Below are 15,400 nucleotides of genomic sequence, written 5' to 3'. Positions count from 1 at the left end.
TGCAAATTTGTGAGAACCTTGCTTCAATTATTTTAATAGTTGATTGCTTTGTCTCTTAAGGTTTGTTTGGAAGGGCATTAAGTATGGTTAAAATATGCAACAGTTAAAACAAGTCACGAAGAAGGCAGACTAACATATTTACCAGTGCAAAGTGATACCGGTTGGTGCATCAGTAAAACGTGAAGTACTTTCTCAGAATCAGCACGTTGATCCTGACTTGGCGTATAATGACTCCGTTCTTATGTAATGAGTGTAGTTATTAATGGGAAATCAAATGAGAGAAACTCGGGCGAAATAGTGGCAGCTGAATAAATGGACAGCGTCACACGGCGTGTGAAACCACAATTCAATGCTTGGTGCCAAAAATGCGCCTGATTGCTTTATTCATTTCATTCATTAAACATGTGATTACCGAGGTAATAAATGAAAAAGACAAATCCGGACGAAATATCATGTAGGCCACATAAACATGTGCCCCCGTGCAGCTCTAGACACGGCTGTGTTCTTCACTAGACTGGATCGATTCTTATTTCTGCCATAAAACACCGTTTGCAACATGTGTGGAAATTTGAGCCCCGGCAGAAAATAAAATGAAGACGAAATGAGGGAACAAATAGTGAGGACGTGGATATCTCTGTTAGTTGTCAGTGCGGGCCCATGGGCCGAGAATGCTAATGTGACTGTGCCGTGAAAACTGAAGCTGCGTGTGTGTGTGTGTGTGTGTGTGTGTGTGTGTGTGCAGCGATCGATACCTGACCCATTGGTTTGGGCAATGTTTTATCTAGCCAAGCAATGATATTATCACCCCTGAACGTTATATACAGCAAACGTCTTCCTAAATCAACACAACTGGTTCGCTTACAGAATGCATCTCTGCAGCCCCATTTCACAGAATCCTTTACGGATGGGGTGCTTAATATCCGGTAGCATTTATTTTTAATCCATTGCCGCAGCTTGATCTGAGATTCTAGACATGTACATACACAATTATGCAGACGTTATCTTGCTCGGTAACACTTTGGATCATGATAGGTGACCTGTGTTTGAGGGGAGGTGGGATGGGGAGGAGGTGGATGAAGGGGGTGGGGGTGGTTTTCATAGCTGGTTGCTGGGATGGGGTGGGACGGGCGAGGGACAAAGACAGAAGCCACAATGTTTTTTTTTTAACGTTTTGCTGGAAAGTCCATTTTAAAGTTTAAACCAAGTTGTCACGTAAGCGGCGATTATATCAGACCATTCTCGTGAACTGATTAAGAAAGAAAACACATCTGCAATCCAGAGCAATGCTGTTGACCAAGCAATCTGAATGCATCTAACATGTGTTGCCCAACCTCACCCCAATCTACTCTCCACATAATGCCCATCCCAGCACACACACACACACACACACACACACACACACACACACACACGTCTGCCTACAGCATAAATATTGTTCTTGATAAAGTGCAATACCTTTTGCATTGCAATAACCATTGAACAGATCGCATGGTGCCATGCCATACATGTGATCATTTGAATTGTGATGAAACGGACAATAATTGTTTGCGCAGATATTTGGAAAATATGTTGTCTTCTAAATATACGATATTCGATATACTGCGTGTTTTTGTTTGTCTGAGCAATGGCCGAAAGAAAACTTATCACTGTTTGAAAATTAGATGGGCTTCCTTCCCTAGGCCAACAATTTTGAATTGCAATTAAATAAATGGCGATCGCACCTCTCTTTAATCAGAACGACCGCAGAAGGACCTAATGGAGTTCCCAGTGGCTGACGCGACACGGTTGTGCACTTGTCCACTCTCTTCTAAAGATACTGAAATGTGTGATGTGAACTTTTTCAGGCTGATTTTTTCATGGAGTGGGTGGACGCTGGAATTCGGATTCCTCGGTGTGGGGTTTGAAACGTTTTGCTGACAAGTGGGTATAATAAATGAGAGTCGCTTTCAGATGGATATCTCAGACGTGAAATTGCGCCCAGCTGGTTGTATAAGCAAACAAATAGTTTCATGTAAGACTCTCGACTTGTAGGTTGATGAATAGAACACGACATCGGTAAATGGGTCTTTAACTCATTTAGGAATAAAACTCTTGGCTCTCTAAGTGAAAGACACGGAGACGCCATGTACCCAGAACAAGTCGCTATTTAAAAAAAAGAGTTTTATTAGTTTCCACTCCTTCACCCACATTTGCCATTAATTTCAAATGTCACTCAATTACAATGGTCACTAGATCATCAGTGCAAAAAATAAACGAGTCCTAACTTCCACCACACGCACGGAGATTAATAGATTTGTTTTGTGATCATAGTTGGTTCGGATGTGCGAGAATTTAACAAATAAAACGCACTTTTCCTATTTGACAAGTGGCATTTGTCTGCAAAATAAAACCACCCTTCTTGACAAGTACCATGAGGTGGGTGCGTCCAATCTGCGTGGTTTTGAACACTAACTACTTTTCAGGATTAATCTCAACCCTCCGCTTTCTCCAACACCATATTGAATATAACACCAAGGGATTCGCTCTGCAGCTCACAATCAGGCCGATCAAATATCTTTTTAATCTGTTAGTGTTAAAGCGTTCTCAAACTGCAAGAAAAAGTGGCAGGAGTTAAGCGGTGAAAATAGACAGGTGGAATGAAAATAAATCCAATTCGCTCAACTTGAACCGCAATCAACAATTTAAAATAAATGGTTCAAACAACAGACAGACAGTACTTAGCCTTTACATAGTTAGATCCCTAAGGGACTTCCTTTTTGATTTTTTAAACAAACATTATGGTTACATCAGCTTAAAATACACCTGAAAAACACCAGCAATCCATTGGAGAATCTGAAATCAGCTAAAAGGTGGGAACATTAATTGTGATATGAGGCGGTGTAAGGGGGGAGGTGGAGGGAGTGATGTGGTGAATTCAGTGGTGAAGTTGAAAGCGAAAATGGTAAAGGGGACATAAAAGTAAGTATTCAAAGGACAAATAACGCCGAGGGGAAGATAAAAAAATAAGTCTCCGAGGTGAATTCAGGACATAAACGAGAGTCAACACGTGTGAAAATTCAGGGGCAAACGGAGATTCCAGCAATGCTTCAGGAAAGTGGGTTCAAGAATTCCAAGAAACAAGAGGGAAGATGGGGTGTTTCAGTAGGTAAAGTCCAAACAGTGAGTTTCACAATAAAAAATTGAGTAGTATGAACGACAAGACGAGCGCTAAAATGAGAATCGAAGCAAACACGGGATTGGGGAATGATGTTTGGGGCAAAAGTATGGGGCGGAATGGAGGATGAGACCCAACTTAATTCTGCTTCAACAGCTCAATAATTTGACAAAAATATACTTATTTTCTTCTTTTTAAAAATAAGAAGTGCAATGTTTTGTGAAATAATAAAACATATTTCCAAACTGAAAGATCATTTATTATAAGAACAATACACAGCTGGCTTCATGTTTTATTAAAAAAGTACACTAACATACACTCACCCAGCATTTAATTGTTCAGACTCATGTTCGGATTAAATTATGCAATGGTGGCAATATACCCCCCCCCCCCCCCCCCCTTCATCAATTACCAGTCTCAATTTTCTTAACATGTAACACCTCTTCTTCAAAAAAGGACCAGCTTTACAATTTCATTTGCTGGTATATAAAGCTCGGGATAATGTTATTGCTCCAATATTGAGTCTGAACTACCTAACTCCGCCTCCTAAATCACCCTTTAAACTTCCTAGATTGTTGGATTATTTTAATTTCTGAAACATCTTTCCTTGATTCAGGGTCTTATTTCATTTAGAGTTTATTCCTAAGGCATGACACTAATCCATCCTCTCATATTAACCACGCTGCAAAGTCAATGGTAAAAAGTCACGATGTCACAGCATGTTAGATCCTTCTCGGTAAAATAATTTGAGTCCTGCTTTTAACTGCAGAAGAATTTATTGGGGAGGAAAGAACAGCATGATTAGAAATTAAATCATTTGCGAAATTTTATTTAAAATAGGAAATTAACAGAAAGGAGCATTTGAATTGGGAAACAGTAGTGTGTGGAAATGTGTTTTATTACACAAAAAAAATCACAATTTTGATAGAAATAAATCATTGTGGTACGCAGAGCACAGGTAAATGATACAAATATAAGTAGCTGGAGAACAACCTCCAGGACACGTAAGTACATTCTACGTACCAGGCAGATTACACACTGTATAATTCCCAGCTTTTTTGCAAAATAAATCTGAACGACAGAAATGGAACTATGGATTTTGTGGCCAACATGCTTTGTTTCTGTTCCGTTTTTACGTGGAAAGACTGAAAATGGTCGGTAGACGATGTTATTTTAGGTAATGCTTTTAATGCTTTTAAGACGCCATATTTGTTTGCTGGTATAAATGATTATGGCTTCACATGCTATCAAAGCATTTGAGTGGACTACGCTTTCTCCAAGAGATGGGCAGCCTTTAATATAAATATGTTCGTCATCCTCAATACAATCGGCGATTTACTGAGCCTATATCACAATACATCGTCAAATGTAACAATAAATGTTGAAATCGGGCATCTTGAGTTGAAATTAACCTTTATTTCCAGTTTAAAGGTCGATATATTTTTAGTAATGATCCGAAGTTTGCTTTTGAAAAAAAAAACTATTAATATTTGAATATTCAAATTATTTGTATTGGACTGAAAATCTACGGAGATAGCCGCTCGGTTGCATTTCTTAAATAGAAAATGTAAATTAAAAATAAAACCAAGACAACATTTTGAGAATAAAGCCTTCAGCTGATTGAGTTCGGATACTGACATTTTGTCAATTTCACAAAATGTCTGCGGAGATTTTAAGTAGTCGGTAATAAGAAAAATAGGCTATCAGTTATTAAACAACATGTGCCCAATGTACAAACATGGCTTTAGCATAAAGAAAGTGGAATTCAGTATTTACACAGTGGCAGAATTGCGTGTTCAATGGCATCACAGACAACGAACGTCAAGACTGTTAATTTCTGTAGAATGGAATCGCGCGGTGTTAAGGGATGGGGTTGTAACATATGCCGGAATCCAGTCACACGCCTCACAATCAGAGCCATGAAATAGAAAAAAAAATGTGCTTAAAAATGGGAATTCAGACAAATAATTAGAAGCAGAGTTTCAAAATACAATTTTTTTTAAATTTTGGAACGCAATTACTACCCCACAGTTACTGACATGGAATACCACAGGACGCCTCTGCCTTGCTCTGTACTACAAGTTTTTAAAGTATTTTAATTGGATTTAACGGTGAAACGATGAAATTTAAAATAATCTATGATGGCTTTGATGTTGATGGGCGGCCGTGCAAGGGGGTGTAAAAGTCGGGGTTGATGGAGGCAGAGGCCTGGGGACAACGCTAATAGCGAGAACAGACAATGCGTTCCCTGAAATTACCCTGAAATATCCAGAATGGTAAGTATAACCAGGGTGTGAACATCAATGTGTTTTTTTTGAGGGGGTGGTTCATCTTGCTGCGTAGGCATGTATGTTCAGTGTTGCTGCATATGCTGTTTATCACTGCATATAAACAAGTGCAGGAAAACGTATATAGACAATCCATTTACACGTTAATTATTCCATCTAAAAGAGTCTATGGGCATCGCCTTGTGTATCCCGGAGCTTTGCGACTAGAATGTTAAAAACCCCAAGCGGCCAGATAGCAGATTCTCGTTAAATGTAAATAGAAATAGAAAGCTTGGAGAGGAAACTGAAGGTGCACACACACGTACACACGCACAAACATTTCACACATACACACGTACAATATACTTTCACTCCCACTAACACACAGACATTTGCAGCCACTCTCTCGGATTCACAATGTGCCTTGTGGTGCTTTGCTCGGGGTTGGCTGTTACGTTTAATTTCGATGCAGAGTTGTTAAAGCTCTCCCATGACAGTGTGTGCTAGAGCTTTGACCCGGATTATCAAACATTAATGAAAGCAGCAACTGAAATTTACAACAGCCTTCCCTGGACAAGGCACAGCCGTCTTTACATCTACACTGCTTGCAAGCGATAGGGTTTTCACATCTTATTCCCAATATTTTTTTAAATCCTGTAACCACTATATAACTTTAATGTCTTATTTAGAGGATGAGGAGGGAACACAACATTTATGTGAGTGTTAAGGTAGATTATTTTCCAAATATATCTGGGATGGGAGTGCTCTAAAATGTATATTGTAGATCATCGAAGTGAGATGAATAACACAGACACAGCTACGATAGATCTCTTTTATATCACTTTTGTAACTGTTCCAACATAACAACCATTTTTACAAGAATATTCCATCATACCAACAGAACAACGCGTTTGCAAGAGTACAGCGCTTGTACTTTTTTTTTGCTAGACGTTGTTTCTTTAAAAAAAAAACTACAGGTAAACAGGCTTGGCAGTAGGTGATAGGAACGTTTGGTTACATGATTTAAAACTGGGAGATGAATGGTACTTCAGAGTCTTGGGGTGGGGGCATACAGGGGAAATTTACTTTTTATTTCCACGTGGAAATTCGGAGACAAGGATGGGGGCGGTTCTCATAAACAAAATAAAACTTTAATCAAGATAGTCCTGAATATAAATGAGCAGTTTCAGTCCAACTAATTTCAGAGTTCATGGAGACCTTTGTTAAATGAAAGAGATAAGTGCCTTGGACACTCAGACCAAAACTACAGAAGCAATGGGAATCGGCACAGAATACAAATGTTCTTTAGGGGGTCCACTGCGTGAGAGTTTAAAAACACGTTTTCTCTATTAACATTTCGGAGTGCTCTCTAATAATCTGATCACCTTTTAAAACGTCAGTTTCGCCAATACTGCAGGCTATTCGGTACGCTTAAAGCGACAAAGTTTCCTTTATTTTAAACGTTGTGCTAAATTCTTGTATTTATTTGTTTAATTCGGATTTCAATTTTAATTCTTGGAGAACATACTTTTGACGACATTAATCGCACTCGTTATATGAAGCAAAAGGTCGTATAAAAAAAAATTAGTATAGAATCACAGAAAACCTGGTTTGGAACCAGGAAAAAAAAATACAAAACAGATATAGATACACAGACACAGGACAAATTTATAATTATTTGGAAAATGTTATTTTCCCCCTAATTTCTGATTTGTTTTAAAATGCGCATACGATGTTTTTTTTTTAATTTTACAAAAAAGAAAATAAAGACTAATATTTTACAAAATGATAAACAATGCTTGTGGTAAGTGTAGTTCTACATATAATGCAGTTCAGTTCTTTTTCACAGAATAAATCCCACAGTCACCAGCTTGGCCTCTTGGAAGGTCCTTTTATTTTCACAGATATCATCCTATAGGAACTTTCAAGTCCTTGAATAGAGAGGGTGTCTCGCCTAAAATGCTTTTGTTTTTTTTTTTGTTTTGTTTGGGGAGGGGTGTCCTTCTCTCATCATTGGATGGACATATAAGGCCAGTTGAAGCTGCTCCCCGACAGTAACATATCTCTGATGAGGGTTTCAATTGGTGTTTTACCTACCAAACGGACGAAGAAGAGCTGTTCGATGACCGAGGATGAGACGGTACGAAGAGAAGGCAGTCGCAGTAAGAGCTTGCCAAAGCGGCTCGGCTGGTTTGGGTACTGGCTCCTCACATATTCCTCCAGAGCACACTGAGATTTCTCCTGCAGGCTTTCTATGTGAGCAGCATCCGACAGGCCACAGGCATCTTGACAGCCGAAGAAAAACAGAATTAGTGCCGCTATCAGCCTATCTTTTGTTTTATTTTAATCCTGGTTTATTGTTTTGATATCAATCCATACACTCCCTTCCCCCCCCCCCCCACTTTTCTCTTTCTCTCCCCCCCCCCCCATACACACACACACACACACACACACACACACACACATACACACACACACACACACACACACACACACACACACACACACACTCCTCTCCAAGCTGCTCGTGAACCAGGTTCTGAAAACGCGAATCTTTTCTGCTGCAAATATTTCATTTTGATGGCATAAAAAACAGCAGAAACATTGGATTGAAGGTAACAAAGGCACCCTTAAATTATAAGTACAGATGTACGCCATTTCCCACAGAGAACCGAGCAAGAGACACCAGTGTCCGGGAACATTGTGTGATAGATACTGGTATGTGTTATTGTTTACAGCACACTTTCTGTGCATTCCACTTCGATGTGGTTTATTTTCAATTAATTCTACAGAACATAGTGTAACCGAGTACCGAATTAGATGAAACAAGTGTAAAAGGCAAGACGTACTAACCACGCATACATCACTCACACAAAAAGGACAATCCTTATATGCTGTGAAATCTCTCCTTTTTCTGGCAATTTTGTACGGCAACTATGTTAACGAAGTGGCTATGTTGTACGCAACGCTTTCCAATGAATATAGAAATATAGTCTATTGAAGACAATGTTAATTCTAGTGCCTGGTGGCTGTGGTTTTACACAAATGTTCTGTGAAATTACGTTTGGTGAATAAAAATAATCCAATGAATGAGTGTGCGATATTTGCTGAACCCTGTCGAATTTGAAACATTTTGTGGAACAAAAAGCGCCAGATATTTACGCTTTATTTCAGGAAAAGATCTTGGACGATTTGTAAAAATGTATCCGCGTAGAACTCGTATTTTAGCAAGTGAATTAATGTAGTAAAATACGAAGTTTGGGTCACGACCCCGCACTTGGACAGCGTCCAGAACGAGAAGTTGAAAATGCTATCCAGAAACTAAGGTAAAACCACAACAATCCTAATGCAGGCTTCAGTAACTTGAAGCGGCCTTCACTCACACACCAGCGGGAAAGAAAATGGCACAAAAAAGCACCATCTCGATTATCTAAAAACTCTTCGCTCTGGAGAACTTGGACAGCTTCTCAGAAAGGTTTCCAATGAATTCCCCTCTGGCTAAAAATCAAAACAAGTTTGGTCAAAACTGGGAGAGGTACTCGTGGTGGCGGTGGGGAGGTGGATGGGAGTGGTATTGCGGATATAACGCATTGGGACATCTATATTCTTTATTTTCCTGCAATAATCGCACGACCAATTATTTATCTTTTGTTTTACCTTTCTCTGATTTTGTTCTATTTACCAGCAGATTACAAGATGAAGGGATAATTTACGAAGATTCAAGGGGTGTTCAAAACAGGATTGATTTGTAATATTTTCTGATCATTTCCCCCAAGTTGTTTAATAAAACGTGCTGTATAAAATTATGTATTGGTATAAAGCCTGATTCATATCACTCATACATAAATAACCCGGAATGGTATATGTCTCCTTGCTCCTCCTATACTGGGTGAACGGCATTATTGATTTAGATCCAATGTACTCAACTTTCTTTCATTCGCTTTTCGAGCTACTTACCTGATGTGAATAACACAATCGCTTTAAGACAGCTGTATTCTGCCGAGTCAACGTGCAGAGCTTTCAGTTTTTCCACTTGCTCCTGGAAGATCCTGATGTGATCCATGAAGGCAACCACCCTGTCTGCGGACATCGGTGAAGCATGGAGGCCGGCAGCAGCCAGCAGAGGGGCCACATGCAACGGCATCGAACACTGGGCAGCATTCAGCACAAACAACTCACTCCAAGTCAGCCTTAGCAGAGCCACCTGATCTGTGATCTGCAGATCAGGGAAAAAAGGGATATTCCTGGCCCATTCCACCGCGCTGAAAAGCAATCTTGCAGCCAGCTCGCAGATGTTCTCGATCCCCATGATGTTGTTTGGCTGCATACATTGACTCCCATAGCGAGAGGTTGGGTAAGGCTCGGCCCGCAGTAGTAAGGAGATGTATCCGGATAGATAGCAATGGCCGTTCAAAGGGTCCCCATTCGTCAACGCGTATTGGCCTGGGTTTGGTTGAGTTGGAGGCATTCTTCCTCGCTGAACCGCTGACAGAAATAAAAAAAGGAGAGGAAATGTACATCCACAGAGCGCAGTGCAGCACACCCGAAGCTTCGTGAACGGACGGTTTCATTACAGTTATTAATTGCAGTTTTAAAAAAGTTCACAGATAAACAATGTCATTTCTTAACGCAAAATTTAAATATGCGACAATGATAGAAATAAGACGTATAAAATAGAAACAATACTAAACATAGCTTTACCCGTAGAAGCAGACCACATTATGTCTGTGAAACAAATCGCAAGCACATAACATTGCAGAAGAATCGCTGGATTGCAAAAACTCCCCCCAACTGTACCACCCACCCACGGTTACAATTGGAAAAATCTCCAAACATCTAATGCATGAATGCAAACGATTAACTTACAATTACAGGGGGTGGGGGGGAAAGACCGATGTATTAACCATTTGAATCCACAAAAATATGCAGCCATGCTTGTAATTGTTAAACTCTATCAACTTTGAAGCTAGGGGATCGGAAATATTTTTTGACTTGGCCGAAATGAAAATATATATTTATTATTAGGAATATCTATTGGCATTTTTTTTTCAGTATCAATTGTATTTTACAATTAATTGTTTAGATTGCTCTGTTTTGGGATGAGCAAACGCCAAAGCATTTGATAAGCCCAAATCACATGAACACGGTGAGAAATGTCAAGCTCTGATCTCACATTTACAGCGACGATAAATAAAAAAAATATTCACCTTCCCGTCTCATCCCAACTTTGAGGCATTTCTTCAGGCGACAGTATTGGCACTGATTGCGGTGGTGTTGGTCTATAGGACAATTCCGGTTGGCACGACATGTGTACGTTAAGTTTCGCCGAACACTTCTCTTGAAGAAACTTTTGCAGCCCTCACATGTGAACTGGCCGTAGTGCTTGCCGCTGGATTTATCCCCACACACGACACACTCGATGTGTTGCTGCTGCTGGCTGGGCTGCTGCTTCTCGCCGCCTGGCTGGACACTCTGACTGCTGCCTCCGAGCGGGGTGGAAGGCGGCCCCGGTTGGCCCGGAGTCTGCGGTGTGTGTGGAGCACCCGACGCCGCCTGCTGCTGCTGGCCCGGCTGCGCTTGTGCAGACTGGCCGCCCTGAGCTCCGGCCACGTCGTCCTGAGGAGCTCGCCAAGTACTAACTACCATTGCCATATCTCGGGCCCAAAAAGTGCGGGAAAACAAGTTGGTCGCACGGATTTTTTTTGTCCTGTGGGTAGGGAGCAGAGTTGGATGGTGGTAACAGAAATGAGGAGAGAGAGAGAAAGAGAGAGAGGGAGATAGGGAGAGAGAGAGAGAGAGAGAGGGGAAAAGGAATACAACTGCGATCAAAGCAACTCACTCAGACACACACGCACAGGGAGCAGTGAATGAATGAGTGTGTGTTGATCACCAGTAAACCGAAACAAATGGGCAGCAAAAAGAAAGAATAAAAAAAATATCCCGATCAGGGTAAGCAAGTGTCGGGAGGCCAGATCCAGGGCAACACGCAGTCAGCCATTCAGGAAAGCAATATAGGAGAGAACGAGGGGTTAAAGATTATGGGAGTAGGGGGTGGGGGGGAAAGGAAAGAAACGATCACAATTCGAGGGGACACACACAGAAAAAAAATAACCACGCGATCCGAAGTAAAGTATGGCGAGTGTTAAATCCCTTCTTCTCCGAAGATCTGAATTGTCAGAGAAAAAAAAACTCACCAGGACAAAAAAAAAAGGCCGGCCGACGCTAAAACGCCCTATTTTCACCTCTCATGCGGAGTGGAGAGAGAAAGGGAGGAAAGGAATAACAACTAATAGAATATGCAAGGGGGAGACAAAATGAATGCGTTTAAACGGGGAGACTAGCGGAGCAATTTTTCCGAAGGGGGATCTGCGCGAATGTCTGTATATAGTGAACTTTGACACTACTATTGAAACTGACACGTTTCTATGGAGATCGCTGCCTTATATGGAGCTCATGTCAAGGAGCCAAGAGAGGGGCTGTTGGCAACTGATAATCAAAGGCGACTGGTCATAGCCCTGAATTGGGGCTGGGGAGTCTAAGGTTAGCCAGCCTCCTGCTCACTATTGGTTAGCCGTCTTATTTATTACCTACGACGCTCTGACAAGCAAAATTTACATTAGATCTCCTGCGCTGGTATTTACTTTGAGACCTTATTAGTATGGGTCGCTTGTGGTCACCGCAAAAAAGCGAAACCGAGGACCCCGTGCTTGTAATAAAACAATGCAGCGAGCAGCCTCGAAATGTCACATTACCACAAAAGTTAGTTGACAATCAAACTTTCTCTTTGTATTTAAGAAGTCTATTGTTTGAAAATAAATAAATAAAACAGACACCCTCCTGTCTTTTGTGTCAAAGAGAAACAGCACTCCGTTTTTTCCTCTTGTAATATTAATTCGGCGAGCGACCTATTTTTAAAATATATTTCATTTTTATTCTGCTTTTGGATTGCGCTTTGAGGCATCGCTGCAATGCCGGTGAGATTTCAATTGTGATTTGCAGAAGAAGAAAAGTTGCCATTGTCTTGAAGACCGGGGAGCTGTGCTTGCAAGTGTAGGATAAGTCCAGCAGAAAGTGCGGAGGCTGTTAACGTGTTTGACGTAAATTAAATCTCAGAACAGCTGTATCCGGCTGCCATCTAGCGTACAGTAGACAATTATCAAATATAATACACACACCCAGCCGGATAATCCACCAGATGGGCTTTTATTGAGGGATTTGTTTAATGCGAATAATTTATTGAATTTTAAAGTAAGTATTTTTAAACTTTTAATCCAAATGTTATTAACCCTAAAATTTAGGAATTAATCATTAAATGAGCGGGAAAGGGGAATCCCCCCCTGTTCAAGTAACACAAATTATTATTTGTTTCTCATTGTTCCATCTTGCCCTGCTCCACACATGCATTCTGAAATGTCAAACATTATTCCTAGTTTCTTTTATCACCTATTTTCTTTAAAAACAATTGATGTAACAATACACCTTTTATCTTTGAGAAGCAAATAGACCATCAGCGACAAACAGCACAATCCTACAAAATTAATAAACATACAGATTCCGTGCTATCCGTATTTAGTTAGTACATTTGGTGCAACAAAAAAAAACTAAATGCAAACTCCTAAAGCCACGCCATTGATATACCCCATAGAGGTTTCTTAGCAGTTTTCAGAAATATTTTATAGTAGAAACACACATGTAAATTTGACTATCAAGTTTATTTTTGATAAAAGGAGCTGCATGTTTGCATCTTGCCTTGATTAAATACTACAAACGCATTGCATCCTCAACCGCCCCTTTTGTATATGCATTGATGAAACGCCGTTATTGACTATGCAACAGTGGACCTCGTCTCGCTCCCTCCCTCTCTCTCTCTCTCACTCTCTCTCTCACTCTCTCTCTCACTCTCTCTCTCACTCTCTCTCTCACTCTCTCTCTCTCTCTCTCTCTCCCCCCCCCTCTCCTCTCCCCTCCCCCCCCTCCCCCCTCTCTCTCTCTCTCTCTCTCTCTCAGCCTCGCTCCCTAAATAAAGTCTCAGCCATGGCTTATGATTAGTGAAAAGGTGAAACGAATAAGATTAGAGGGGACAAAGGAAAAATTCTGTAAGTGTATCATCAGGGGTTTCCTCCTCAGAATGGGACAGAGTGGACATTGGAAGGGAGGCTGCCTCTCTTCTTGCAACTTGCTTGAAGTGTAAAGATCTTTAAGCAGGCACCTGTAAGCGGCGGGATCGCGAATCGGCAAAGCACGCCAGCAGGCAAGTACCAACTTCACTTTCATTGTCTCTATCCCACTTTGCTTTTAGCAATGCCGCTTAAAAATAGTCCGCGGCTGGCTGAAACGTGACAAATCTTGTTAACTCAGCCTCAAACCTGACGCCGACCAAAGACTGCTTATGTGGGTCGGAAACAAATATTTATCACTGTTAATTGCACAAGACGCACTGGGATAATAAGGTTGATCGCGACGGAGCAGTTCCCCCACGGTCGCAACATCGTTTTTCGAGGCCATTCTGGTGCGTATTTGCAAAAGAAAAGGGGGCGGCGATGAATGTATTAATGTAGAGTGTGTTTTTGATATCCACTGATGCCGGCTTTAATATGTAGGCTGTGTACTTATAGCGCAGTGGGGCAGAATTCCATCTTCCCGTGTCAGTTTATGCGATCTTGTGTAAAAAAAAAAATCGAGGGCGCTGTGGAAACCAAGGCATGACTAACTTGTGAGGCTCTGAAAGTAAGCTTCTCACCTGCACTATTTGTTGTTTGATCACCTAATGAAAAGATCGATCGGCCAATGTTTGGCTAAGCGATAGTGTCAACAGATAAAGGAACAGTAAAATGATCGACTGTGCCGGTATACAGGGACACAATACACACACTGCTACCACCCGCCCGCCCGATCCCTCAGTCTCTCTCAGTGCTCCCTCTCCCTCTCTTTTTGTGCTGCTCCATTTCAATTAACACAGCAGTATGGTGTTAGAAGGCAGCGCAGGAGATGAAAATTCAGCGCCGTAAGTTAAAGAGAAATACGGGATTCAATGCTCGGTTCGCATCTGAAAAAATAAATAAGTGGGGTTTGCTGAGGGTGGGAGGGCATGTTGTGGTAATTGCAACGGAGAGGCGCTCTGGGGGGTGGGGGCTGGGGGGGACACGGAAAGCTCCTCGTTGGGTGGTAGAATGGTTTCAGGCTGGGGCAGAGAGAGGATGAGCCGGTGGCATAGCGGCGTGGAGTCGCTACATTTCAGGCGTTCTAACTTCCATACATTCCGGTATTCATGACCATACCTCGACTCTTGCTGTACCTGTCAGAGGACGTCCGGCGGTATGACTTTGTTACTCTTCTACTTATTTTAGCATCTGTGGATCAGAGCCGCTTTCCAAGGTGCACCCAAAAGATTTCACTCACATTCAGTCCTCGCACTGAAAAACAAAACAAGCACATTTCTGGTTACATTTCACGTCTGTGGGTTTTATTTAAAAAAATTACAGGTATTTAAATAAGATCGCGGGCCATTGCTTCGTCCAACAAATTAATTTCCCCGGCTAGATGTTACTCGAGTAACCTTGAATTCAGGTTGCCGAGGACTTCTTCAGATATGTCCAAATGCAATCTTATAAATGTTGAAATAAACATTAACCGTGATAACAATTCATATACACTCCATCCAGGGAGAAGATTTTTCAGTGGAAAATTAATGCATTTTCCCTTCATTTTTCCAACCAACCCACCCACCAAGAGCATCTGGCTTGTAGACATTTGTAAATCTCAAAGAAAAAAAAGGCTGGTCTTTTAGTTAGATCTCCTCCCCCCAGTTAAGGCCGCTGACCTGTCCCATTGCCCAAGATTTTTTTTTTGCCGAACTCCCGAGGGCAAAAAAAAAAGAAAGAGAATTTTAACTTTTCCAGCTGCATCGAGTCAGCTACGGTGCAAAACTTTTTTTTTAATGTCAAGTTTTCTTCCAGTTTTCTTCATCAAATGCAAACAT

General features: G+C 41.2%; 1 protein-coding gene across 6 annotated transcripts; it reads right to left on the bottom strand.

Moving 5' to 3' along the window:
• Positions 1–4,034: 4,034 nt before the first annotated feature.
• On the bottom strand, positions 4,035–15,147 carry nr2f1 (nuclear receptor subfamily 2 group F member 1). Of its 6 annotated transcripts, none has more exons than XM_033017282.1 (5): positions 14,978–15,147; positions 14,700–14,834; positions 10,629–11,128; positions 9,379–9,906; positions 4,035–7,706 (listed from the first exon to the last, which is right to left on the bottom strand). In XM_033017282.1, exons 3-5 carry the CDS (start codon positions 11,071–11,073, stop codon positions 7,432–7,434), a joined length of 1,248 nt encoding a protein of 415 aa, XP_032873173.1. In that variant the 5' UTR covers positions 11,074–11,128; positions 14,700–14,834; positions 14,978–15,147; the 3' UTR covers positions 4,035–7,431. The 6 variants fall into 6 exon arrangements, with proteins under 6 accessions (XP_032873173.1, XP_032873171.1, XP_032873172.1 ...); XM_033017280.1 differs by having other exon boundaries at positions 14,717–14,834; XM_033017281.1 differs by having other exon boundaries at positions 14,717–15,147.
• Between the last annotated feature and the right edge of the window lie 253 nt (positions 15,148–15,400).

The sequence above is a fragment of the Amblyraja radiata genome, chromosome 3, assembly GCF_010909765.2.
Source record: "Amblyraja radiata isolate CabotCenter1 chromosome 3, sAmbRad1.1.pri, whole genome shotgun sequence".
NCBI classification, from domain to species: Eukaryota; Metazoa; Chordata; class Chondrichthyes; order Rajiformes; family Rajidae; genus Amblyraja; species Amblyraja radiata.
Note: the sequence above shows the minus strand (reverse complement) of the source record. Positions and strands in the feature narration are given on the sequence as shown.

Bases quoted from the DNA above. Each gene is read 5' to 3' on its own strand.
- nr2f1 (XM_033017281.1), bottom strand. From the start codon at position 11,073: ATGGCAATGGTAGTTAGTACTTGGCGAGCTCCTCAGGACGACGTGGCC. The intron at 9,907-10,628 runs GTGAATATTTTT...TATTTCTGTCAG, and splicing joins AGTTGGGATGAGACGGGAAG to CGGTTCAGCGAGGAAGAATG. The intron at 7,707-9,378 runs GTAAGTAGCTCG...TCGGCTGTCAAG, and splicing joins GATTGTGTTATTCACATCAG to ATGCCTGTGGCCTGTCGGAT.